Source organism: Macaca nemestrina, chromosome 17, assembly GCF_043159975.1.
Source record: "Macaca nemestrina isolate mMacNem1 chromosome 17, mMacNem.hap1, whole genome shotgun sequence".
NCBI lineage: Eukaryota > Metazoa > Chordata > Mammalia > Primates > Cercopithecidae > Macaca > Macaca nemestrina.
The window spans coordinates 67,091,671-67,117,779 of record NC_092141.1 but is presented as its reverse complement, the minus strand read 5'-3'; the positions used below and the strand labels follow the sequence as shown (position 1 = coordinate 67,117,779).

Genomic DNA, 26,109 nt, shown 5'->3' with positions numbered 1-26,109 from the left:
ATCCTTCTCAATCCAACTGGACTAGTTACCTTCCTCATCATCCACCTTAGGGAGAATGCCAGTCTCTTCATCAAAGTCTGGAAACTCTTCTTTGGAAAGGACATTGGCAGCAATCATCTAGCCAAAGAAGAGAAGGCAGCATTTGTAACCTGCTAAGATCAAAACTTTTTTTGTTCTTTTTGTTTTGTTTTGTTTTGTTTTGTTTTTTTGAGACAGGATCTTGCTCTGTCACCTAGGCTGAAGTGCAGTGACCTGATCAAAGCTCACTGCCACCTCAAACTCCTGGGCTCAACCAATCCTCCTACCTCAGCCTCCTGAATAGGTGATACTACTGGCGCACACCATAATACCTGGCTAATTTTTAAATTTTTTCTAGAAATAGGGTCTCACTATTTGTCCAGGCTGGTCTCAAACTCCTGGCCTCAAGCAATCCTCCTGCCTTGGCCTCCCAAAGTGCTGAGATTACATGTGTCAGCCACATGCCCAGCCAAAACTCTTCTTTTCTAGGAGAGTTAATTACAGAGGTTTCATGTAAGAAACCCAGTTTTTTTCTCCTCTGACCCACGATGTCGGGACCTCAAATGTCCTATGTCCCGTTCCAGGGTTGGGGAGGTGGTTCTCCAACATGGCGCTGTAAAGTATAAGCTCAAAAGTATCATCTCCAAGAAGAGTTATCTGCTCTTCCCTTGTTTCCACAGCACTCTGGTACATTTATTATATAATATGTAGGCCAGACATAGCAGCTCATGCCTATAATCTCAACACTTTCGGAGGCTGAGACAAGAGAATCACTTGGAGCCCAGGAGTTTTTTGTTTGTTTGTTTTTTGAGACGGAGTCTTGGAGTCTCGCTCTGTTGCCCAGGCTGGAGTGCAGTGGCGTGCTCTCGGCTCACTGCAAGCTCCGCCTCCCAGGTTCACGCCATTCTCCTGCCTCAACCTCCTGAGTAGCTGGGACTACAGGCGCCCACCACCACGCCCAGCTAATTTTTTGTATTTTTAGTAGAGACGGGGTTTCACCGTGTTAGCCAGGATGGTCTCGACCTCCTGACCTCATGATCCGCCCGCCTTGGCCTCTCAAAGTGCTGGGATTACAGCCATGAGCCACCACGCCCGGCTAAGCCCAGGAGTTTAAGATAAGCCCCGGTAACACGGCAAGACTGTCTCTACAAAAAATTTAAAAATTAGCCAGGCATGGTGGCATGTGCCTGGGGTCTCAGCTAATTGGGAGGCTGAGGTGGGAGGATGGTTTGAGCCTGAAAGGTTGAGACTGCAGTGAGCCATGGTCACGCCAATGCACTCCAGCCTGGGCGACAGTGCAAGCAAGAACCTGTCTCAAAAATAAAGTAAAAAATACGTAACCCCTCACAATTATTTGTTTAGATCTGTCTCCTCTGCTGGACTTTGAGCTCCTTAAGCATAGGAACCATGACATATTCGTCTTTATAGCCCTAGCTATGCATGGTGCTTGACACACCACGGTTATGATATTTAGTGAAGAAAGATGAAAATAATAGGCTGGGCACAGTGGCTCACGCCTGTAATCCTAGCACTTTGGGAGGCAGAGGTGGGAGGATCACCTGAGGTCAGGAGTTCAAGACTAGCCTGGCCAACATGGTGAAATCCCGTCTCTACTAAAAATTCAAAAAAATTAGCCGGCGTGGTGGTGGTTGCCTGTAATCCCAGCTACTCAGAGGCTGAGGCACAAGAATCGCTTGAACCCAGGAGGCGGAGGTTGCAGTGAGCTGAGATCGCACTACTGTCCTCCAGCCTGGGTGACAGAGTAGGACTCTGTCTCAAAAAAAAGAAAAAAATAATGAAGACTTACATAGTAATGACCATATGCCAGGCACTAACCTAAGAGTTTCACTTTTTTTTTTTTTCTTTTTGAGGCAGAGTCTTGTTCTGTCACCCAGGCTGGAGTGCAGTGGCATGATCTCAGCTCACTGTAACCTCCGCCTCTCGGGTTCAAGCAATTCTCTTGCCTCAGCATCCTGAGTAGCTGGGATTACAGGTGCGCACGACGACGCCCGCCTAATTTTTTGTAGTTTTAGTGTAGACAGGGTTTCACCACATTGGTCAGGCTGGTCTTGAACTCCTGACAGGTGTGAGCCACCATGCCCAGCGACTTTCACCTTTATTAACTCATTTAATCATCATACCACCAACGCTGGTCCTGTTTTATAGATGAGGGTACTGAGGCACGAGGTAGAGTAGCTTAGCTAAGGATTACACGGCTAGTAAGTGGCTGACATGGTTTGGCTGTGCCCCCACCCAAATCTCATCTTGAATTTTCACATGTGTGGGAGGGACCCAGTGGAAGGTAACTGAATCATCGAGGCAGCTCTTTCCCACACTGTTGTCATGATAGTAAGTCTCATGAGATCTGATGGTTTTAAAAAGGGGCATTTCCAGCCAGGCGCGGTGGCTCAAGCCTGTAATCCCAGCACTTTGGGAGGCCGAGACGGGTGGATCACGAAGTCAGGAGATCGAGACCATCCTGGTTAACACGGTGAAACTCCGTCTCTACTAAAAAATACAAAAAACTAGCCAGGCGAGGTGGTGGGCGCCTGTAGTCCCAGCTACTCGGGAGGCTGAGGCAGCAGAATGGCGTAAAACCCGGGAGGTGGAGCTTGCAGTGAGCTGAGATCCGGCCACTGCACTCCAGCCTGGGCGACAGGGCGAGATTCCGTCTCGGAAAAAAAAAAAGAGGGGGCATTTCCCTGCACAAACTCTCTTCTCTTGACTATTGCCATGTGAGATGTGGCTTTCACCTTCCTCCATGATTGTGAGACCTCCCCAACCACGTGGAATTCTAAGTCCAATAAACCTCTTTCTTTAGTAAATTGCCCAGTCTCAGGTACGTCTTTATCAGCAGTGTGAAAACAGACAAATACAGTGGCCAAAAATTATCCCAGGCCATCGTGCTCCAGGGCACACCCCTAAGCACCATGCTACATACTGAATGACTATCTGGCCACGAAAACTAATGGCCCCAACCTGTTTGATCTCCCACTTCTCTGGGTCAGAGATTCGGGTGAGGCGCTTGCGTTCCAGTGAGTCGTCCTCTACTTCAGGGGCACTGACAAGGGACAGGTGAGTGGGTCTATCAGGATTCCGCATTGAGGTCTCCTCATTGGTCTCCCCGACAAGATTTCGCCGTCTATTTGGGTTTAGATCTTCTCCAGACTCTTGATCCACATCCTAAGGCACAAAAACAAGGGGGCCAGCTCACTTGCTGTCTTCTTCCATTCCCTTGGCCATCAGATGTAAGAAAAGGCTGACCATCTCACTTACCTTCATGCTCAGGCTGGTCTTGGTCCCAGTGAAGGAGAGCACTTTGACTTTAACCCTCTGGCCTTTGCTCACCACATCAGCTACATTGGCCACACGACCCTCCCGCCGGAGCTCAGAGATGTGCACCAGGCCTTCCCATCGCTTCCTGAGGGAGAGTCAGACACATCTGGAACATGATAAAAAATACTATCCCCCAACCAATTTCTACCCTTATTGGAACTAACAAAAGAAAATGGCCTCAAACTCAAGAGAAAAGTACCATGAAGGTGGTCAAACAATCAAATAGTGTTATCATTCTCTCCATGGGGAGACATGGGGTGTGGAAGCAAATTCTATCTGTCCCAACAAGCAAAGGACAGATCTCCTGAAGACAGAGAAAGGAATAAAAGGCTCTGTAACATTTCAAAAGAGTCAATTTCTAAGAATCGTGTATGGCTGATTTGACTAAAGTGTCATTAATCAAAGTAACTTTTTAGAATGTGAAAATCCTCAGTGATAAAAGAAATTCTGCCCATCACTGGTGTGGATAGAAGAGCACCAGTCATTACCTGAGTCCTTCCAACTGCACAAAGCAACCAAACTGCATGATGCTGGTAACTTTGCCATTATAAATGTCACCAATGGTGGGCTCTTCTGGAGGAGGGCGGTCCACATGCTTATCCCGCCATCTATCCAGATTCCGCTCTCCATATTTGTCCCGGTCCTTCCGGTCTTTGGGGGGACTCTGACTCCTGCTCCTGGACCGATATCTAGACTTTGCTTTATTCCTCTCCCGGGTCCTGGAACGTGATCGAGAGCGGGATCGGTGTCTCCGCTTGTGGTCTCTCTCTCGGTTTCGTTCCCTATCTCGGTCTCGATCTCGATCTCGGTCTCGATCTCGGCTTCGACTCCGCTTCTTCTTCTTTGTCCTGTCCCTAACAAATCAATAAGCACCTGTCTTAAAAAAAAACCAATCCAATTTCATCTTTGCATCCCCAAGTACCCAATACAGTGCCATGCACATGGTAGGTGCCCACTAGGTTTTGAGCTGAATTAGTTTCAATAACTATGACATCCCTATAAGCCAATAAAGAATCAAGCCACAAACATATTCAGCCTTTTTCAACCCTGATTTCTATATTCTGAATATCCTAGCATTTGCTAGATACACTTAGCAGGAAGCAATGAAAATAGATCCAACAATATGATATATGACCAGTCCAGATTCTGTAAACTTGCCCCAAATTTTGCTTGGCTGGTCCACAAAATTCAACTGTCACAGTATCCTAAACTTCCAAAGGACAGGACACTAAGGACAAACCGGTGCTCAGTATCTCTCTGCTTCTCCTGGACTGCTGCACTGGGCATTAAAGCTTCCAGTTCTTTCAGGACATCCACAGCAACTTTCACATCATCTTCATCCAACATGGTCTGCAGAGGTAGAGGCCAGCAAAGTTAGGAGAAAGAAAAAAACCACTCAAGAATCAGCTCAGGTACATCTATAAATCACTAACCACTATGTGAGGGAAATGGAAGAGGGGCAGAGATTTCCAGCTTGATTCAAGATAGATGCAGAAGAAATGGAAAGAAGGCTCTTGAGAATCACTGCTACATTTGACAAACCCCCTTTGTCCTTAATACAATTCTATGAAAGGCAGTTAGATATTAATCATCCCTGCCATGAAAGAATGCAAGTGATGATTATATAAAAACAGGTGTTAAAAATTTTAAAAAACAACTCTCCCTCTGTACTCTCTGCCTCCCTCCCCCCACTCCAGCTTAATGTTTTTCCATAGTCCTTATTGCTATCTGCTATGTTACATACTTATTTGTTTGTTTATTGCCTATCTCCTCCCCACCAGAATGTTTACATGTTTATTTCCTGCTCCCTACCCCAAAATTAGGATATAATCTCCAAAGGCAGAAACTCTTGTCTGTTCTGTTCACGGCTGTTACCCAGGTACTTAGAACAGTGTTTGGCATACAGTAAGTACTCAATAAATATTTGTTAAAATGAAATTTAAAAATCAAAACGCTTTAAAAATTAGACCCTTAACAAGTAACAGAGCAAAAAAAGAAATCTAATTTCACACATCTGGCATCTGTTCCAGAACCTTATTTCATATTCCTAAGCACTACTTCCCCAAATTCCCAATCTCATTTCCCTTGAATATCATTCTCAGAACCCCTTAACATGTTCAATACATAGTACATGCTCAGGGAGTGATCAAACACTTTCTTTTTTTCTTTTTCTTCTTTTTTTTTTGAGACGGAGTCTTGCTCTGTCGCCCAGGCTGGAGTGCAGTGGCCAGATCTCGGCTCACTGCAAGCTCCGCCTCCTGGGTTTACACCATTCTCCTGCCTCAGCCTCCCAAGTAGCTGGGACTACAGGCGCCCGCCACCTCGCCCGGCTAGTTTTTTTGTATTTTTTAGTAGAGACGGGATTTCACCACGTTAGCCAGGATGGTCTCGATCTCCTGACCTCGTGATCCGCCCACCTCGGCCTCCCAAAGTGCTGGGATTACAGGCTTGAGCTACCGCGCCCAGGCTGATCAAACACGTTCACTCTTAAAAATAAGTTACAACAAAGGCAAACTTAAACTTAATAAAATTACTAATGAGACAAAGCAAAGGGGTTGGGAATATATATTTATAGTAGACATTCTCAAAATGGTGTCAGTACCCGAACAGAAGGGTTGTCCGGTTGGCAAAGGACTGGGAAGAGTTCCTTCAGTTTTTCTTTTTCTGTTTTAGGTTTAACAACTGGATCTTGTTTCATTAAAGAGCATGAAGGGGTTAAAAAAAAAAAGATATATTTAATATTATTAATGATTAACAAAATAACTTCAACATTAGATTTGTATCAAACCGAAACAGAACATGGCATTTTGCTATATATTAATCGTACCTGTTACTATAAATGTAATTTAATTTTCTAAATACATCGATCACAAACTATCTCAAAATGTAGCAGAGAGAGGAGTGTAGCAATACTCATTTGGTTATGTCTTATCTTTTTGATTTTGTCTTAAGTCGCTTGAAACTTTTTTTCCCCTTGAAACAGGGGGAAAAAACCTCTGTCATTCAGGCTGAAGTACAGTGGTGCAACTATGGCTCACTGCGGCTTCACCCTTTTGGACTCAAGCAACCCTCCTTCCTTAGCCTCCCAAGTAGCTGGAACTACAGAGGCACGCCATCATGCTTGGTTAATTTTTAAATTTTTTTTGTAGTGATGAGGTCTCTCTATGTTGCTCAGGCTAGTCTAAAACTCCTGGGCTCAAGTGATCCTCCCACCTTGGTCTCCCAGAGTGCTGGGATTCCAGCAGTGACCCACTACGCCCAGCCCATTTGAAAAATCTTACTGGAACATTTACTTGCTCAGCAACTGCTGAGAGGAAAACAAATGCAATTTACAGGATGTTCAAAATCTACACCATTCTAGAAGCTAAGCTCAGCTGGAAGCTCTGCTTACCTTTGCTAGTGGAAGGCTTCACTGGAGGCCGCATGGTTTGTATGAGACGCAGCAAGTTACTAATAAGAGAATCCTTTGAAAAGAAACATAGAACAAAAATGGTCAGCTCCTGTACCAGTGCTTAAATACACTTTGAAAAAGGAAAAGGCAAAGAATGTCCTTTAGAGAAGGGTGGTTATGCACTGGAATTTAGCTAATTGGAATAAATGAAACATAGAGTATCAACCTGGTGTAGCATGAACCTAGTATAGCAGCTTCAGAGAAAGCCGATACTTAGGACTCTTTGGGGAGAAAAGTTATTAGGCTCCCTGCAACCATTTTATTTCACAAGGTTTAGAACTATCCCCAAAACTCCTTTCCAACTTCCTGACTTACAGAACAAGAATGTAAATACCTACAAAAACCTAATGATGAAAATCCTGCCCTGTTTTCCTAGAGAGGTATCACAGAAAATCTAGTTACATTACCCCTACCTAATGGCATGAAAACATTACACACTTAATGGCTTATTTAATTGATACGTATAAAATTGTCTCCTTCCTATATCAAACTCCTATATTAAATCCTATCAAAATTTAAATTCAATAGTGACATTAAAACATAAATTATGTAATCCCAGCACTTTGGGCGGTCAAGGCGGGCGGATCACAAGGTCAGGAGATCAAGACCATCCTGGCTAACATGGTGAAACTCTGTCTCTATTAAAAATACAAAAAATTAGACGGGCGTAGTGGTGGGCGCCTGCAGTCCCAGCTACTTGGGAGGCTAAGGCAAAAGAATGGTATGAACCCGGGAGATGGAGGTTGCAGTGAGCTGAGATCACGCCACTGCACTCCAGCCTGGGCAACACAGCAAGTCTCTGTCTCAAAAAAAAACCCCATAAATTAAAACATTAATATCTACAGATTGTCTTCTCCAGATATACATACCGTAAATTCTGCACCATTTTTGACGAGGGAAGCCTTAAAAGTATCAAAGGTGGTATTTTTCTCAGCAAGACTGATCACAAATTCAGCTGCAAATAAGAAACAGAATTCAGAAAAGAAGAGACATGAGCAAGAAATCAGTTTTAAGTATGGTAAAAACAAAACTAATTAGGTTATCCAACAGTCATAAAAAACAAAGACCACCATCTGATAAGGGTAAAGAGAGAAAATCTGGCCAGGTGCAGTGGCCCATGCCTGTAATCCCAACACTCTGGGAGGCCAAGGTGGGTGGATCACTTGAGATGAGCCTGGCTAACACAGTGAAACCCCGTCTCTACTAAAAATACAAAAATTAGCTGGGTGTGGTGGCAGGCGCCTGTAATCCCAGCTACTTGGGAGGCTGGGGCAGGAGAATCACTTGAACCTAGGAGGCAGAGGTTGCAGTGAGCCAGGATTGTGCCACTGCACTCCAGCCTGGGTAACAGAGTGGGACTCCGTCTCAAAAAAACAAAAAACAAAAACAAAACAAAACAAAAAAGAAAACGAGATAAAATCTAGACTGCTGAAATTATCCACGCGTGTTCTAGTGAATTTATACAAATGAAAGGAAGACATTACTATAAAATGGCTCAATGTAGCCCGGCACACAACAGAAGGACAGACCCAATCTGTATGTGACAGCAGGCAGCTGCTGGGTGGTGCAATCTCCACATTGATGAAAGACTTACTTTTCCCCCAAATTTTTTTCCACAAATCTGCCTAATTCTTTTTTTTTTTTTTTTTTTTTGAGACAGAGTCTTGCTTTGTCGCCCAGGCTGGAGTGCAGTGGCACGATCTCGGCTCACTGCAACCTCTGCCTCCTGGGTTCACGCCATTCTCCTGCCTCAGCCTCCTGAGTAGCTGGGACTACAGGCACCCGCCACCACGCCTGGCTAATTTTTTGTATTTTCAGTAGAGACAGGGGTTCACCATGTTAGCTAGGATGGTCTCGATCTCCTGGCCTTGTAATCTGCCCACCTCAGCCTCCCAAAGTGCTGGGATTGGAGGCATAAGACTTGCGCTCGGCATACCTGACTAGTTCTTGAAACTTTTTTTTTTGAGAGGGAGTCTCGCTCTGTCACCCAGGATGGAGTGGAGTGGCGTGATCCTGGCTCACTGCAACCTCTGCCTCCTGAGTTCAAGCGATTCTTCTACCTCAGCCTCCCGAGTAGCTGGGGCTACGAGCGTGCGCCACCACACCCGGCTAATTTTTATATTTTTAGTACAGAGAGGATTTCACCATATTGGCCAGGCTGGTCTCAAATTCCTGACCTTGTGATTTGCCTGCCTCAGCCTCCCAAAGTACTGGGATTACAGGCATGAGCCACCGTGCCCAGCTAGCAATTCTGCTGTCTCAGCCTCCCGAGTATCTGGGATCACAGGTGCCCTCCACCATGCCTGGCTAATTTTTGTATTTTTAATAGAGATGGGGTTTTGCCACATTGGCTAGGCTGGTCTTGAACTCCTGACCTCAGGTAATCCTCCTGCCTCAGCCTCCCAAAGTGCTGGGATTACAGGCATGAGCCACTGTGCCCGGCTTAGTTCTTGAAACTTCTAATATTAGAGCTATTTATTAATTAAGCGACTTTCAGACAGTGGCTCACGCCTGCAATCCCAGCACTTTGGGAGGTCGTGGTGGGCAGATTGCCTGAGCCCAGTAGATCAAGACCATCCTGGGCAACATGGCAAAACCCCATTTCTACAAAAAATACAAAAATCAGCTGGTGGTGGTGGTGTGCATGTGTAGTCCTAGCTACTCAGGAGGAGACTGAGATAATAAGCCTCATACTCTGAGACCCACAAAAAAATTGTAATGCTTTCATTTGAATACTAATCCTAAAAAAGTAAATGAATAAATAACATGAAAAATCTAGATGACTAACTCATAAAGTAGTACTACCATACAATTTCCATCCTGGAATTTGCCTTTATCTTTCTGATGAAGGGAAAGCCAAATGCCATCAGGCTACATGAACACATCTTATGCATAATAAGTTAGTAACATTGTCAATGGTTAATACTTTTTGAACATTACCATGTGCCAGGCACTATGCTAAGTACTTTTTATGGGTTACTTCATGATCCCCAAAACAACCCTCACAAGTAGGTGCTACTACTGTCCGTTTTACAATGAGGAAGCTGACAGTTTGAGACACTGACCTACCCAATAATAACTAGGGGGAGCTAGGAATAAAATCCAGGCAATCTAACTTCAGAGCCCATATTCTTTCAAGAAATGTGGAGGGAGAACTAAGTCCCATGGTGCTAGGCATGTCGTGCTCAAAAGAGCCCCTCCCAAAGCAGTCAGCAGCACATTCACACTGCCAGCCATCAGTAATCAGTTTTTTTTTTGTTTGTTTTTTTTTTTGAGACGGAGTCTCGCTTTGTCGCCCAGGCCGGGGTGCAGTGGCTGGATCTCAGCTCACTGCAAGCTCCGCCTCCCGGGTTTATGCCATCCTCCTCCCTCAGCCTCCCAAGTAGCTGGGACTACAGGCACCTGCCACCTCGCCCGGCTAGGTTTTTGTATTTTTTAGTAGAGCCGGGGTTTCACCGTGTTAGCCAGGATGGTCTCGATCTCCTGACCTCGTGATGCGCCCGTCTTGGCCTCCCAAAGTGCTGGGATTACAGGCTTGAGCCACCGCGCCCGGCCTTTTTTTTTTTTTGAGACAGAGTCTTGCTCTGTCACTCAGGCTGGAGTGCAGTGGCACGATCCTCTCACTGCAACATCCGCCACCCAGGTTCAAGCGATTCTCCTGCCTCAGCCTCCTGAGTAGCTGGGATTACAGGTGTGCGCCACCATGCCCGGCTAATTTTTGTATTTTTAGTAGAGACAGGGTTTCACCATGTTGGTCAGGCTCTGGTCTTGAACTCCTGACCTCGTGATCCACCCGCCTCGGCCTCCCAAAGTGCTGGGATTACAGGTGTGAGCCACTGTGCCTGGTCCCATTAATCAGTATTTTTAGTTTTCACAATTATACAGGGGAATCATTAAATTAACTGAATCCATTATAAAAAATTAATTCATAGTTTAAAAAAATTCATTGGTGAAAACAGTAAAAATAACATTAATTTAAATGATAATCCAGTATTACAGCTCTTTCAGAATTTGTCTAGCAGGTTTTCCAGTATTCATCGGAAACTCTACTATCTCAACTCCCCCAAAAATTAAATACATAAATTAGTAAGTCATTCATCAGGGTCAAAAGCAAAAGAATCAAGTCAGCAAACAAAACATAAAAGAAGCAAATATATGCCTTTCTGTTATTAAACCCAACTCTGCCAATTTAGTTTCAACAAAAAACAGTCTATCACATTAAACCAATATTAGTACTTTTTTTTTTTTTTTTTGAGATAAAGTCTTGCTCTCGTCGTCCAGGCTGGAGTGCAATGACGCAATTTCGGCTCACTGCAACCTCCGTCTCCTGAGTTCAAGCGATTGTTTTCTCAGCCTCCTGAGTAGCTGGGATTACAGGCACCCACCACCACAGCCAGCTAATTTTTGTAATTTTTTTTTTTTTTTTTTTTTTTTTAGTAGAAATAGGGTTTCACCATGTTGGCCAGGCTGGTCTCAAACTCCTGACCTCAGGTGATCGGCCTATCTTGGCCTTCCAAAGTGCTGGGATTACAGGCATGAGCCACTGCACCCGGCCAATGTTAGTACTTTTAATGTTACTGGTTTTATAATTCTGTATTTAACAGAAAAAGCATATTTGTGGGTTTTCTGCAAATTAATTGAGATCTTTAGCTATATATAAATTAAAAGAATACGGAGTTTATACCTTGCTCTATTTTTGTACGTAAATGAAGTGAACATCAAAACAAACACTGGAAGATGTCAATAACTTTTTTGTTTCCTCTAAAAGGCCAAGGTATTAGGAGTTAAAATGAAAACAGAGAGAAAAGTAAGCTCCCTGAAAGCAGAAATCTGTCTCTTTCTCTGTGGTATGCCTAGCCCCCAGCTCAATATTTGCTGAAAAAAGGAAACATATTAACAAGATAGCAAAACCGACAAAATTATCACCTCATTATTAACTGAAAGAGAAGAATACTGCGGAAAAATTACATATGACAGACACATCTTGCCTGGGAGGCAAGAGAAAAAAGTAAACAAAAATATACTGGCATCATACTTTCGGGCATCTTCCTAAGTGCTACATGGTGACCCTGTGAAGACATTGTCCCACTTCACAGATGAGAAAAACAGCTTCAGAGAAACTATGAATCTTACCAAAGGTCACTCGTCTAACTTTCCTAACCCGGTTCCTCCTGTCACCGGTCCCTTCCCTTCCATCCCTCCAATTGATGATTTCATCTTCATTTAGAAAACTGAAGAGTGGGCTGAAACTCTCTCACTCATCTTCCTACCACCAATCTCTAAACTCATCTGAATCTGCAACTACATTCTCTGTCCTCGCTCCTGTTACAACTGAGGAAGAAATGCTGTACTTACCAAAGGTCAATCCCTCCATTGGTTGCCCTTCATCCCATCCATCCTCTTTACGTTTATAAGGGCTTCATCTGTCTATGGCCTTAGCTCTAGGACCCTAAACTTTTCTAATTCCTCAGTTTGGGTTCCCCAGATGTAGTTTGCCCCAAAACATCTAGTGACTGGTGTTTAAGACATAGTACAGGACCCAATGGCTCACTCCTGTAATCCCAGCACTTTGGGAGGCCGAGGCAAGAGGACTGCTTGAGCCCATAAGTTTGAGACCAGCCTGGGCAATACAGTGAGACCCCTGTCTCTACAAAAAATTTAAAAATTAGTGAGCTTGGTGGCGCGCGCCTGTAGTCCCAGCTACTCGGGAGGCTGAGGTGGGAGGATTGCTTGAGCCCAGGAGGTGGAGGCTGCAGTGAGCCGAGATCGTGCCACTGCACTCCAGCCTGGGCGACAGAGCGAGGCCCTGTCTCAAAAAAGAGTACAGAATGAACGGTCAAAGAACACAGTTAAAAGCACAGACGCTGACTGCTATGTCACAGAGTGGCGTGAAGACCAAATAAGACAAATGTCCATAAGGAGCTGAGCATCGCATCTAGCACACAGTGAGCACCCAATAAACGTCAGCCATCATCATCGTCATCGCAGCACCTGATGCTGTTGTTGTTGTTAAACATGTTTAATTGAGGCTGAAAAAAAACCCACAAAAAACAATCAAGCAGAGATGATCGCCCGGGACTTCACTGACAGCTCTGGAAAAGTTTCTAAAGTTTCTTGAGGTCTCTCAAGTCGAGGCCACGGCAGCGGGTACCCTGGGTCCGGGTGTCTGCGACAGAGAGAGACAGACTCATACGAACATACTTTCTGTCCACCAACCACCTTTCTCCTTCCGCTTCCCTCAATCCCAAACTGAGGCCACAGGGACCTCCCCGGGCTCACCAAGGTCCTTGTCGTTGATCCCCAAGTGATTGTCCAGCTCAGTGCAAACCTTTGACACCAAAGACAGGTACTCGAGTTTGGCAAGTTCTTCCGCGGGGCCCGGCTCCGACCCGACTATGGCTCCCGCCATGGCAACAGCCACAGCCATGGCTATAGCTTACCCAGGACCTCACGGCCGGCGATCAGAGCTACTCGGGCCGGCTTCCGGCTTTCATTTCCGGGTCAGTGCGCGTCCCCTTTGTTTACGGGAAATTGAAAATTTGAGGAACAAATCAAGTCACAACTGGATGGATCATAGAGAACGGACAGGAAGTGCTTAAAGAAGGGACAGCTAGAGTGGGTTACTCTGCACGCCGACCTGCGCCCTCTACAGGCGAGAAAAATCTCCGCCCGCTCTCAGGCCCGGAAACGTTCACTCAGCGCCCTCCCACCCTGGGTCGGCAGAGGGCGACCCCGGCCTGCACAAGAGAAGCCGGGAGGAAACCGCAAAACAGCCTGCGCCTGCGCTTTAGAACACTTGAAAAAGGAATCTTAATGCACGTCTGGAAAAAGACAAACTTGCTTTACTGTGGATCCGCAAATTCCTGGCCTCACTTCTTTGTGGTTCCTGTCGTCCGATCTCAAGCGACCCTTGACAAGCCAGTAGGCAGTAGATTGACTTCTCTCATTTTACACAGGACGAAACTGGCACTTCCACTGCCAGCTGGATGCTTGGGCAAATCAATCTCTGGGGCCTTAGTTTTCTCATCTGTAAACTAGAATAATGTTGTTCTACCCTAAATGGAATAACTGCAAGGAGTGTGACACAGAGTAGGCACACCGCAAATGACAGTTACTGTTAATATTTCAAGGCTAGGCCGGGTGCAGTGGCTCACGCCTGTAATGCCACACTTTGGGAGGCCGAGGCTGGTGGATTACTTGAGGTCAGGAGTTCCAAACCAGCCTGGCCAACGTGGCGAAACTCCATCTCTACTAAAAATAGAAAACTTAGCCGGGCGTGGTGGTGGCGGGCGCCTGTAGTCCCAGCTACTCTGGAGGCTGAGGCACGAGAATCGCTTGAACCCAGGAGGTGGAGGTTGATGTGATCTGAGTTTGCACCACTGCACTCCAGCATGGGCGACAGAGTGAGACTCTGTCTCAAAAACAACAACAACAACAACAACAAAAAAAAACCAAGGCTGAGACGATGGTCACAGTAGAGCTGGTCTCTGGTCTGTCAAGCACGGATCTCCTTAGTCTGGGAACCCACAGAGCCAGCTGCCTCCACTCTCGTGAAAACCTGCGTTTCAATCCCCAGTTTTCCTGAGTCCTCTCAGAACTTATTCCCTGAGGTGCTGGGCGCTGTGGCTCACCCCTGTAATCCCAGCACTTTGGGAGGCTGAGATGGGCAGATCACTTGAGGTCAGGAGTTAGAGACCATCCTGGCCAACATGGTGAAACCCCGTCTGTACTAAAAATACAAAAATTAGTTGGGTGTGGTGGTATGTGCCTGTAGTCCCCCCTACTAGGGAGGCTGAGGCGGGAGAATCGCTTGAACCCCGGGAGGTGGATGTTGCAGTGCGCCGAGATCTCGCCACTGCACTCTAGCCTGGGTGACAGAGTGAGACTCCATCTCAAACAAACAAACAAACAAAACACACACAAACAACAACAACAAACCTTATTCCCCCAAATATCAGCTGTGCTGTAAATCCAAGGTCATAAGCTTAGGTCTCCCAACTTCTGCTTCAGGTCCTTTTTACCTTTGTGGCAACCTTAAAGTGGGATGGGGATTTTTCCCACACTCCAGTGCTTTGTGTGATGAGTAAGGAAACAGAAGCACCCTCAAGTGAATGGGTCTCCAATCAATCAAAAGGAGGAAATCAGTCTCCTACTTTTCACTGTAGCAACATTTTTACACTGGTGTACCTTTGGACTCTGTTTCTTGAACATCTCATCATAGACTGAAAAATGACAGGCAGAGAAAAACCCAGCAGTTGTTCTCTCTGCCTCCAGGAGCTCCATGTTGCCGGGTTCCTAAGGAATCACTACTGTACCCTCTGAGTTCTTCCTACTCCTCCACATTTCGCTGCTTCTTTTTCCCCATGAATAGAACGGAAAACTCTGCACTTGATCCAATGTGCTCAATTTGCCAGCTTGGAGTTACGATTTCAAGGGCTTATTCTATCTGATGTTCATTCTCTGTACTTCCTTCCCTTTAAAAATTCATATTTCTATTCTGCTTTCCTCCAATATTTAACCGGAAGGAGGAACAGATAGGGAGTTTGTTTTGTTTTTAAAGCTCTGTCAGAAAAGGGCTATGGAACCATAACATGTAGTAGCAGTAGTAGCAATAAATACTAGAATTAATTAATAGTAAATGTTATAATTGGGAATTATTGAACATATATATCAATAGTAAATATTAACAGCAAAACATTACTTTTTATTTACATATGCCATTAACTGCACATTTTAAGAAGTGACAGTTTTTATGCAATATACATATTACTTGCAACACCAAAAATTTCTTTGAAGCCAAAGGAAAACAATTATGTAGATACAGATAACTTGACAGCCCAAACACAGATGCACATGGAATCCTCCTACTGTTCCTCCCCATAAGAGACTGTGAATCGATCGCAGAGCAAAAGTAAATGTATCCTAACTGTCCTTTGGATAGAATAGTTTTCAACATAATATCAGATACAGTTAATTTTCATTATTAGGCTGGGTGCAGTGGCTCACACCTGTAATCCCAGCACTTTGGGAGGCTGAAGCAGGCGGATCGCCTGAGGTCAGGAGTTCGAGACCAGTCTGGCCAACATGGTGAAACGCTGTCTCTACTAAAAATACAAAAAATTAGCCGGGCGTGGTGGTGCACAGCTGTAATCCCAGGGCTGAGGCAGGAGAATCGCTTGAACCCAGGAGGCGGAGGTTGCAGTGAGCCAAGATCACACCACTGCACTCCAGCCTGGGTGACAGAGTGATACTCTGTTTCAAAAAATAAAATAATAATAAATTTCCATTATTATTGTATGTCTTTCCTTGGACAGCCTCCATGTGACCCTTTAATAGCCCAGTAAACAATTCACCTCTACAAATAACTTATGCTCAGTTACTACCCACACCACCACCCATGATGGATAAGACATTGTTGCCCACTACCAAACTTGTAGTCACGGGGGTGTTGCTTTTCTGCCTGTTCCTAGACTGATAGATGTGTTTAACCCTACCCCCAATTTCCATGTTATTTCTGCTCTGTCCCAGAGACTGGTCCCAGCTGCTGGAATTTGGGAAAGAACTTGGGGGTTGGGACGAGGTAAGAAGCAGAGAGAAAGTACTGAACCCCTTAGCAACATTAGATTGAGTTGGTGAGGGAGAAGAAATAATCTAAGTATGTGTAGCTGAAAGATAGCATCCTTAGGGAAGTTTGTGAGAAAAATCATAGGGCTTTCTGTCAAAACAGTGTTGCTACAACCCAGACAACCCTGGCTTTTTCTGCTGGGGTAAAATGGATCTTAGGGGAGACATCTCTGCTCTAGAAGGCAAAATCAGAATGATTTGCTTCTAAGTGTGTGACTGCCACTCAACTGTTATTTTCATTCATGCAGGGAGACTTCAGAAAGAGTGGCCCCTTCTTCCCTGCTCCACTTGGGCCCTGACCCAACCAGAGAGCCTGGGAGCCCCAGAGAAAGTAAAATTCCTTATTTTTCACTGTTTGACTTTTCCCCAGAATTCATCTCCAAATTTGGACCAACTTATTGAATTTGTATTAAACATCAAGCTTGTGTGGCAGGTTCTAAAAAGGATAGGAGGTCTGAAAGTGAAAAACATCAAGGAAGAACTAGAATACTCTAAATGCCATTCTCAGCCAAGGGATCTCCTGGCAGAGCTGTGTTTATAACTTAGATCTCTGCTGCCTAAACATGAGGGCAGATGATTGGAAGACAGAAAAAAAAAAAAAAAGCTGGTCTGTTTCCCGTCATCTGAGGGCAGGCAGGTTGGGGTTGGGGGGCAAGTCCACTTCACAGGGCAGTTTATCCTGTTGCAATCTGTTATTTGTCTGCCTTATTTTCTTTTCTTTTTTTTTTTTTTTTGAGATGGAGTCTTGCTCTGTCGCCCAGGCTGGAGTGCAGTGGCGCGATCTCGGCTCACTGCAAGCTCCGCCTCCCGGGTTCATGCCATTCTCCTGCCTCAGCCTCCCGAGTAGCTGGGACTACAGGCGCCCACAACCGCGCCCGGCTAATTTTTTGTATTTTTAGTAGAGACGGGGTTTCACCGTGGTCTCGATCTCCTGACCTTGTGATCCGCCCGCCTCGGCCTCCCAAAGTGCTGGGATTACAGGCTTGAGCCACCGCGCCCGGCCTTGTCTGCCTTATTTTCTAATGCCCAAGTGTGGCCTCATTTTTGTGCAAAACATTCCTGACCTACAATTCCCTCTCTTCTTAGGCCATCAACCTGTCATCAGCAATAACAGATGCTTTAGATTCTAAATTCTCCAAAGCTTTATAGTATTAGGGGGGAAAAAAAAAGTGTTCCTCCTAAGCAGATTTTTTTCTTTTTTGGTATAGTCAGGTTTCCCCTTTCTCTTGCGTTTTAAGACTCTTTAAAATGTCAGGCAAACACAAACACAAAGGCAGGCACCCAGACACCATTATGATGTGAACTTGTCAAGAAAATGTTATTCCCCCATCTCGGCCTCTCCACCTTCTGTGGAAATGGTAAGGAATTTTTTCATATTTATTCATTAGTTATTCATCTTTCTTTCTTTCCTCCCTCCTCTCCTCTCCTCTCCTCTCCTCTCCTCTCCTCTCCTCTCCTCTCCTCTCCTCTCCTCTCCTCTCCTCTCCTTTCCTTTCCTTTCCTTTCTTTCTTTTCTTTCAGATGGCGTCTCGCTCTGTCACCCAGGCTGGAGTGCAGTGGCATGATCTTGGCTCACTGCAAGCTCCGCCTCCCGGGTTCACACCATTCTCCTGCCTCAGCCTCCCAAGTAGCTGGGATTACAGGTGCCTGCCACCACTCTCGGCTAATTTTTTGTATTTTTATTAGAGACGGGGTTTCCCATGTTAGCCAGGATGGTCTTGATCTCCTGACCTCGTGATCCCCCTGCCTCAGACTCTCAAAGTGCTGGGATTACAGGCATGAGCCACCAAGCCAGTTATTAATCTTTTAAGTGACCTTGATTCAGATCTAGTTGGTATTTTTTATACTTAGTTTATGTTTATTTTATTTAAAAAGAGAAACACTGGGCCAGGCACGGTGGCTCACCCCTGTAATCTCAGCGCTTTAGGAGGCCAAGGCAGGTGGATCACCTGAGGTCAGTAGTTCGAGACCAACCTGGCTAACCTGGTGAAACCAAGTCTCTACTTTAAAATACCAATATTAGCCGGGCATGATGGTGGGCGTCTGGAATCCCAGCTACTCAGGAGGCTGAGGCAGGAGAATCCCTTGAACCTGAGAGGTAGAGTTTGCAGTGAGCTGAGATCGTGCCACTGCACTCCAGCCTGGGCGACAGAATGAGACTCTGCCTCCAAAAAAGAAAAAAAAACCAAAAACCAAAAAACAAAAAACAGGCTGGGCGCAGTGGCTCATGCCTGTAATCCCAGCACTTTGGGAGGCTGAGGCGGGTGGATCACTTGAGGTCAGGAGTTCAAGATAAGCCTGGCCAAACATGGTGAAACCTTGTCTCTACTAAAAATACAAAAATTAGCTGGGCGTAGTGGTGTGCACCTGTAATCCCAGCTACTCAAGAAGCTGAGGCAGGAGAATTGCTTGAACCCAGGAGTCCTAGGTTGCAGTGAGCCAAGATCATATATCACTGTCCTCCAGCCTGTCCAGCCTGGGTGACAGAGCAAGACTCCGTCTCCAAAAAAAAAACAACATTGACCAGGCATGGTGGCTCACACCTGCAATCCCAGCTCTTTGGGAGGCCAACGAAAACAATTTTAATCAATATTATGAGTATGAATGACAAAGTGACATGTTACACTGTTTTTTTTTTTTTTTTCCCCTCCCTAATGATATTTAGCCTCTGCTCCAGGGGACAAGGGATTTTTGTAGCCTCTGGTTTGTGTTTGAGGTAATTTCTTCAGAAATTAATAAGGATTTCCTCAGGAGAAATGCAAAAACAAAAACCAAGCCAAACCAAGAAATGAGTTGATGGGAAAAGATGAGAGAAGAGGAACTGAAGTTCTATTGATGTTCTGTTTGCAAGTCAAACATGTCAACAGCTGTGCAGTGTGGGCTGTGCAGTGAGCCCAGGGCCAAAGCTCTGTCTTAAGCCACAGGCTTGCCACTAACACAGAAGAAGCTGCTCCTCCAGGATCCCCATTTCTCTCAGGTAAAGGAGAATGGGTTCCCAGCACATCCTCCACCCCAAATCTAAGAGTGTCCTGGCAGAACCAGCCATATGCAACTCTTTCCCCAGCTCTCAGGTAGAACAGCTTTGGCAGTACCAATAGCTGCTGCCCTTGTGCCAGAATAGCAGCCCCTTCATCTTGAGATTACAGTAATTTATGGTGATTTATGCCTCCAGAGTGAAAATTAGCAAGCTGGCGAGGTAACTAAAAATGAATGCATCTCTTCCCAGAGTTCACTCCACCCAGCTGAGCCACCAAATAAAACCAGCATATGGGGCAATTAGAGAGCCAAGCGCTGCTTTCAAAATGCAGTGTAAAGAGACAGAGTTCAGGGGCCCAGGTTTCCCTGCCCGGTTCAATAATGATCACAAGTTCCTAACAAGCATCCTCTTTGCCTCACAATACCATGTCAAGTCTGAGTCCCCCCATAAACACCAACCTGCGGTTCTGTCTTTCAAACAAAGTAATTTGTTCCACGACATTGCCATTTTACCTTTTATTATTATTATTATTATTATTATTATTTCAGATTGACTGAGGGAGGGGAAAGGGGGAAGTGAGGATAAACCTCTATCACATGGATACGTGTGAAGCAAAGATTTTTTTTTCTTCTTTGTCATACATTTGCTTTTTACATGACACAGACTCTGATCTTACCTAACTTCCACAGTCTACTCTCAAATACTGGTGAGACTAGAATTTATATTAAAAGTTTTGCTGGGCATGGTGGCTCATGCTTGTAATTCCAGCACTTTGTTTTATTTATTTATTTATTTATTTAGAGACAGAATCTCGCTCTGTCCCAGGCTGGAGTGCAGTGGCACAATCATGGCTCACTGCAACCTCAACCTCCCGGGCTCAAGCAATCCTCCTCCCTCAGACTCCTGAGTAATTGGGACTACAGGCATGGGCCACCATGCCCAGCTAATTTTTGTAATTTTTGTAGAGATGGAGTCCATGTTGCCCAGGCTGGTCTCAAACTCCTGGGCTTAAGGGATCCAACCACCTTGGCCTCCCAAAGTGGTGGGATTACGCGTATGAACCACCACACCCGGCCATTCTTAGCACTTTGGGAGGCTGAGGCAGGAGGATTCCCCGAGGCCAGTTCAAGACCAGGTTGGGCAACATAGTAAGAACCCCCATCTCTACAAAAAAATTAAAAATTAGCTGGGCATGTGGCTCAAGTCTGTAGTTCCAGCTATTTAGGAGGCTGAGGCTGGAGAATTGGTTGAGCCAGGAGTTTGAGGCTGCAGAGAGCTATGATGTCACCACTGCCTCCAGCCTGGGTAACAGAGTGAGATCCTGTCTCAAAAAATAAAATTTTTTTTTGAAAGACATAGAGGTCCAATAGTGATTGATTATCCTTATCATTGAACACAGGCAGAAATTCCTAAAATAGTCCAAGTCTGTTCCCATGGACTTGGACTTGATGGGACTTCACATGTAACAAGGATCAATTGGGGTCACACTGTCGGCCACTTGGAAATGTGGATGTAAGTGCAGTATTCACTCACTCATATTTCTCGTAGAGTTTTAGAGTTGGAAAGGGTTTAAGAGATAATATAATCCTACCCACACATTAGATTCTATCAATATTTAAAGTGGCTTGACTTCTAAATCTCATTCTATGAAATTCCCTCTGACCCAACTTATTCTTCTTTTTCTTTTCTTTTTATTTTTCCTGCCTCAGGTTTATTTGTACAAATAGCACAGGAGGACCCCAGCCCCATGTAGATGGCAGCCCAGCAGGGATCACACCAGTCCTTCTGTCCTCACATTGGCAGACAGAAGTATCTACGCTGAAGTCTTTGTAGGGGCCTGGGCACCTTTGGGAGCCTGAGCTGGAACTGAAGCTGGAGCTGCAGCCTGGGCCTTGGTTTGATCCTTGGCCTTGGCCTTTGGCCAGCACAGCCTGAGCCCTTTGGCAATGTGGGCACAAGCCCACTTCCCAAGCTTGGGGTAGGCAATGTAGGCAAGCCGATCGAGCTAGCAGCTGACACCCTTTGGGATCTTGGGCTTAACCTCCTTGGGCTTTACGAGGGCCTTGATACCCTCAGCACGTGCACTTATGGCCTTGTCACTGTTGGCCTGCATCTTCTTTAGGCCCCTCTTGTTTTGCTTCTTGGCAAAGCACATGTTCCTTGGGAACTTGGGGTCCATCCCCTTAAGAGATTCATATCTTTGTGATTGGGGTTTCTTGATACCATTTCTGTGCCTCTTTCGGGACTGGTTGTGTGTGTTGTGGTTCTTGGACTTGGCCATGTCGGCACCTTAAGCTGTGGCTCCCAAAGCATCTAGAACCGGAAGTATTCTTCTTTTTCTCCACCACTGAACATTTCTCTTTTTTTTTTTTTTTTTTTTTTTTTGAGATGAAGTGTTTTTAGCTCTTGTTGCCCAGGCTGGAGTGCAATGGCACGATCTCGGCTCACCGCAACCTCTGCCTCCCAGGTTCAAGCGATTCTCCTGCCTCAGCCTCCCAAGTAGCTAGGATTACAGGCATGTGCCACCATGCCCGGCTAATTTTGTATTTTTTTTTAGTAGAGACGGGGTTTCTCCATGTTTGTCAGACTGGTCTCAAACTCCCGACCTCAGGTAATCCGACCTCAGGTAATCCGCCCGCCTCGACCTCCCAAAGTGCTGGGATTATTATAGGTGTGAGCCACCACGCCCGGCCCACCACTGAACATTTCATGGTGTCTCTAAGTCATTCATCTACGCTTTTCTCTCCAGTTATCAGCACTCTTCCATTTCACTCATACTTTCTCCTGGCTTAGACCTCATGTTCAGCCATTTTGAAATTTGCTCATAAATGACAAGGATTTCTTCCCTTCACTAGTTTTCTACTGTCTGTGTTTTCCCAGCCCCAGCTGGCTCCTATTGCCCTGTTTCTCCCCTCCCACACTTCAGGGTATTGCTGGAGAAAGTCCCAAGGTCATGCTGGTTTGACCCAGTATAGATTCACAATTCCAAACCTCACCTGGGCTCCACTTGGGCTCTTTTGTTTGTTTGTTTGTTTGTTTATTTGTTTCTTTAGATGGAGTTTCCCTCTTGTTGCCCAGGCTGGAGTGCAATGGTGTGATCTCAGCTCACTGCAACTCACTCACTGCAACCTCTGCCTGCCGGGTTCAAGTGATTCTCCTGCTTCAGCCTCCCGAGTAGCTGGTATTACAGGCACCTGCCACCATGCCTGGCTAATTTTTTGTATTTTTGGTAGAGAGGGGGGGTTTCATCATGTTGGCCAGGCTGGTCTCGAACTTCTGACCTCAGGTGATCCACCCGCTTCGGCCTCCCAAAATTCTGGGATTACAGGCATGAGCCACCGCGCCTGGCCTGGGCTCTTTTTGACGATGGCTTTCTGTACAGTGTTACCTAAGACTTCTCAACTCCCTCAAGCCCAAAAATCCACCCCTGCCACACTTATTATAAGATCTCATTTTCTACTTATAGGGAAGATGGAGGTCATTCAAGACCCCACCCCCACCCTGTCATCACCTTCACCTTAGATTAGTCCATATCTTCACCTTCTGTCTCTAGGAGCATCTCTTCCCCTGCAGAAAGCACAAGCCTCATCTCATCCCCTCCACTGACGACTCCTCTTATCCCTCATGTTCTTACCCTTTTTCTCTCTCCTTACTTCTTACCCTCTTCCCACAAACATGCTCAATTCTGCATCAACCTAAAAATAGAAAATCTTTTCCCGGCTGGGCGCAGTGGCTCACATAGGTAATCCTAGCACTTTGGGAGGCTGAGGCAGGTGAATTGCTTGAGTACAGGAGTTCGAGACCAGCCAAGGCAACATGGTGAAATCCTATCTCTAAGAAATATGAAAATTAGCTGGGTGTGGTGTGGTGGTGGGCACCTGTAGTCCTAGCTACTCAGGAGTCTGAGTTGAGAGGATCACCTAAGCCCAGAAGGTTGAGGCTGCAGTGAGCTGTGATTGTGCCACTGCACTCCAGCCTGGGTGACAGAGTGAGACCCTGTCTCATAAAATAATAAAATAAAATAAAAATACAGAAAATCTTTTTCGTATCTGCTTCTCCCTCAGTGTGCTACCCCTTCTCTTTCTCCTGATACAACCGAATTTAGGGAAGAGTAATCTGTACTTAAAGCTCTCCCCCAACCTCCACTTCCAACTTATTTCCTCAACCACTGACTATTCGCTTCTGTCCTTGTGGTGTTATTCATTTATGTATTTGCTCTCTCAACAGATAGTTGTCAAGAACCCTCTGTGTGCCAGTAATTGTCAAAACTTCCCTCTCAGAGGGCTTACCAGTTACCTCCTGATCCAGTGTTTCTGAAACTTTGCTGTGCATTGGAATCACTTAGCATCTTTTTTTATTTTTTTTTTTTGAGACGGAGTCTCGCTCTGTCGCCCGGGCTGGAGTGCAGTGGCCGGATCTCAGCTCACTGCAAGCTCCGCCTCCCGGGTTTACGCCATTCTCCTGCCTCAGCCTCCCGAATAGCTGGGACTACAGGCGCCCGCCACCTCGCCCGGCTAGTTTTTTGTATTTTTTTTTTTTAGTAGAGACGGGGTTTCACCGTGTTAGCCAGGATGGTCTCGATCTCCTGACCTCGTGATCTGCCCGCCTCGGCCTCCCAGAGTGCTGGGATTACAGGCTTGAGCCACCGCGCCCGGCCGAGCATCTTTTAAAAATACTGATGCCTGGGTCCCACCCTGAGATATTCTGAGTTAATTGGCCTGGATGTGACCTGGGCTTCAGGATTTTTTTTTTTTTTTTTAGACAGAGTCTGGCTCTTTTGCCCAGGCTGGAGTGCAGTAGCGTGATCTTGGCTCACTGTAACCTCTGCCTCCCGGGTTCAAGCGATTCTCTGGCCTCAGCCTCCCTAGTAGCTGGGATTACAGGTGCATGCCACCAAACCTGGCTAATTTTTGTATTTTTGGTAGACACGGGTTTTCACCATGTTGGCCAGGCTGGTCTCGATCTCCTGACCTCAAGGGATCTGCCTGCCTTGGCCTCCCAAAATGCTGGGATTACAGGCGTGAGTCACCAGGCCTGGCCTGTCCTAATCTCCTAATGCAGGGTTTTTCAACCTCAGCACAATTGCTATTTTGGGCCAGGATTATTCTTTGTTATTGGGGGTTTTCGTGTGCATTGCAGAGTGTTTAGCAGCACCCGTGGCCTCTAATTTCTAGATACTAGAAGCACACACATTTCCCTTCATAGTCATTACAAACCAAAAATGTCTCCAGACATGGCCAGATGTCCCTTGGAAGTGGCAAAATAGGCCCTGGTTGAGAAGCACTGCCCTCGTGTCTTCAGTTCCCCTCCTCCTTGATCTGTCTGTAATATTGTGAAACCCCTCCTTCAGAAGCCTCTCGTTATTAAAAAAAATTTTTTATAGAGATGAGGTCTTGCTATGTTGACCAGGCTGTTCTTGAACCTAAGCCTCCCAAAGTGCTGGGAGTACAGGCATGAGCCACTGCACCTGCCCTTTTTAAAAAAATATGGAACATTTCACGAATTTGCACATCATCCTTGCACAGGGGATGTGCTAATCTTCCTGTATGGTTCCAATTTTAGTAAATGTGCTGCTGAAGCAAGTGCTCTCCTTTCCTTTGGCTTTCACAGCACTGTTCTCTGTGACTCAGTATGGAAGGACATAGTGATATTCAAAAGATGTTTGCAGAATGGATCTAGAAGTTGCTCATGTGTATTTGGCTCCCCTCTGATTGGCCACTTATCTGTAAGGGAGACTGGAAATGTAATCTTTATTTTTGGTTTAGCATGAGTTCAGCTAAAGACCAGGGTTCCGGTCCTACAGTACTTCCAGGTCATACTTTTAACTCGTTTTCTCCTTCCCACTGCCTGGAAGTACAGTTACAGTAGTGTTAAGACATCTTGGACAATGTGAGCAAAGGTATGACCCTGGGCTTGGTGAGGCAAAAAGATAGGAGGAACCTGAGTCTCTGACATCCCAGAGCCACCATACCAACCCTAGACTGCTTACTCTTGGATTATGTGAAAGAGAAAAAAAAGACCAGGTGCAGTGGCTCACGCCTGTAATCCCAGCATGTTGGGAGCCTGAGGCGGGTGGATCACGAGGTCAGGAGTTCAAGACCAGCCTGGCCAAGATGGTGAAACCCTGTCTCTACTAAAAATACAAAAGTTAGCCAGGTGTGGTGGCGGGCACCTGTAATCCCAGCTACTCAGGAGGCTGAGGCAGAGAATTGCTTAAATCTGGGAGGCGGAGGTTGCAGTGAGCCGAGATCGCGCCACTGCACTCCAGCCTGGGCGACAGAGTGAGACGTCATCTCAAAAAAAAAAAAAAAAAAAAAAAAAAAGAGAGAGAGACAGAGAGAGAGAAAAAAAAAACCCTCTGTCTGGTTTAATCCTACCATTATTTGGGTATCATGATTGCATTAATTGAACCTACATCCTAGTAAGTAGACCCAATCAGGTTCAACTTTCACTTTCAGCAGCTCTCAGATCTATACGTCCACTGAAACACTCCCAAGATCCAATCCCACATTTCAGCTACCTTCTGGACTTTCCAGCTGAATGTCCAACTAGAATCTTAAAACCTAGGATGTACATTTAAAACCAAAGTTGGCCGGGCATAGTGGCTCATGCCTGTAATCTCAGCACTTTGGGAGGCTGAGGTGGGTGGATCACCTGAGATCAGGAGTTCAAGACCAACCTGGCCAACATGGTGAAACCCCAT

General features: G+C 45.7%; 1 protein-coding gene, 2 non-coding genes and 1 pseudogene across 5 annotated transcripts in view; 1 reads left to right on the top strand and 3 right to left on the bottom strand.

Moving 5' to 3' along the window:
- LOC105469530 (DEAH-box helicase 8) overlaps positions 1-13,494 on the bottom strand; it is a 44,391-nt gene extending 30,897 nt beyond the window's left edge. The window contains exons 1-10 of one of the 3 annotated variants that reach the window (XM_071083213.1): positions 13,085-13,223; positions 12,851-12,971; positions 7,675-7,760; positions 6,746-6,818; positions 5,957-6,042; positions 4,595-4,704; positions 3,843-4,208; positions 3,295-3,439; positions 2,998-3,201; positions 30-117 (exon numbers count right to left, since the gene is read on the bottom strand). In XM_071083213.1, coding sequence (XP_070939314.1) covers positions 30-117; positions 2,998-3,201; positions 3,295-3,439; positions 3,843-4,208; positions 4,595-4,704; positions 5,957-6,042; positions 6,746-6,779 — 1,033 coding nt within the window. In that variant the 5' untranslated portion in view covers positions 6,780-6,818; positions 7,675-7,760; positions 12,851-12,971; positions 13,085-13,223. Of the gene's footprint in view, positions 1-29; positions 118-2,997; positions 3,202-3,294; positions 3,440-3,842; positions 4,209-4,594; positions 4,705-5,956; positions 6,043-6,745; positions 6,819-7,674; positions 7,761-12,850; positions 12,972-13,084 lie in introns of all 3 variants that reach the window. The other 2 variants (XM_071083212.1, XM_071083211.1) reach the window with 2 other exon arrangements.
- LOC112424631 (U7 small nuclear RNA) lies at positions 10,794-10,854 on the top strand. Its single transcript, XR_003015414.1, has one exon. It is a non-coding gene; the product is annotated as a U7 small nuclear RNA (small nuclear RNA).
- A 7,725-nt stretch (positions 13,495-21,219) lies between the features above and the next one.
- On the bottom strand, positions 21,220-21,687 carry LOC105485225 (large ribosomal subunit protein eL29-like; annotated as a pseudogene).
- A 3,199-nt stretch (positions 21,688-24,886) lies between these two features.
- LOC112424607 (U6 spliceosomal RNA) lies at positions 24,887-24,988 on the bottom strand. Its single transcript, XR_003015399.2, has one exon. It is a non-coding gene; the product is annotated as a U6 spliceosomal RNA (small nuclear RNA).
- Positions 24,989-26,109: the final 1,121 nt, after the last annotated feature.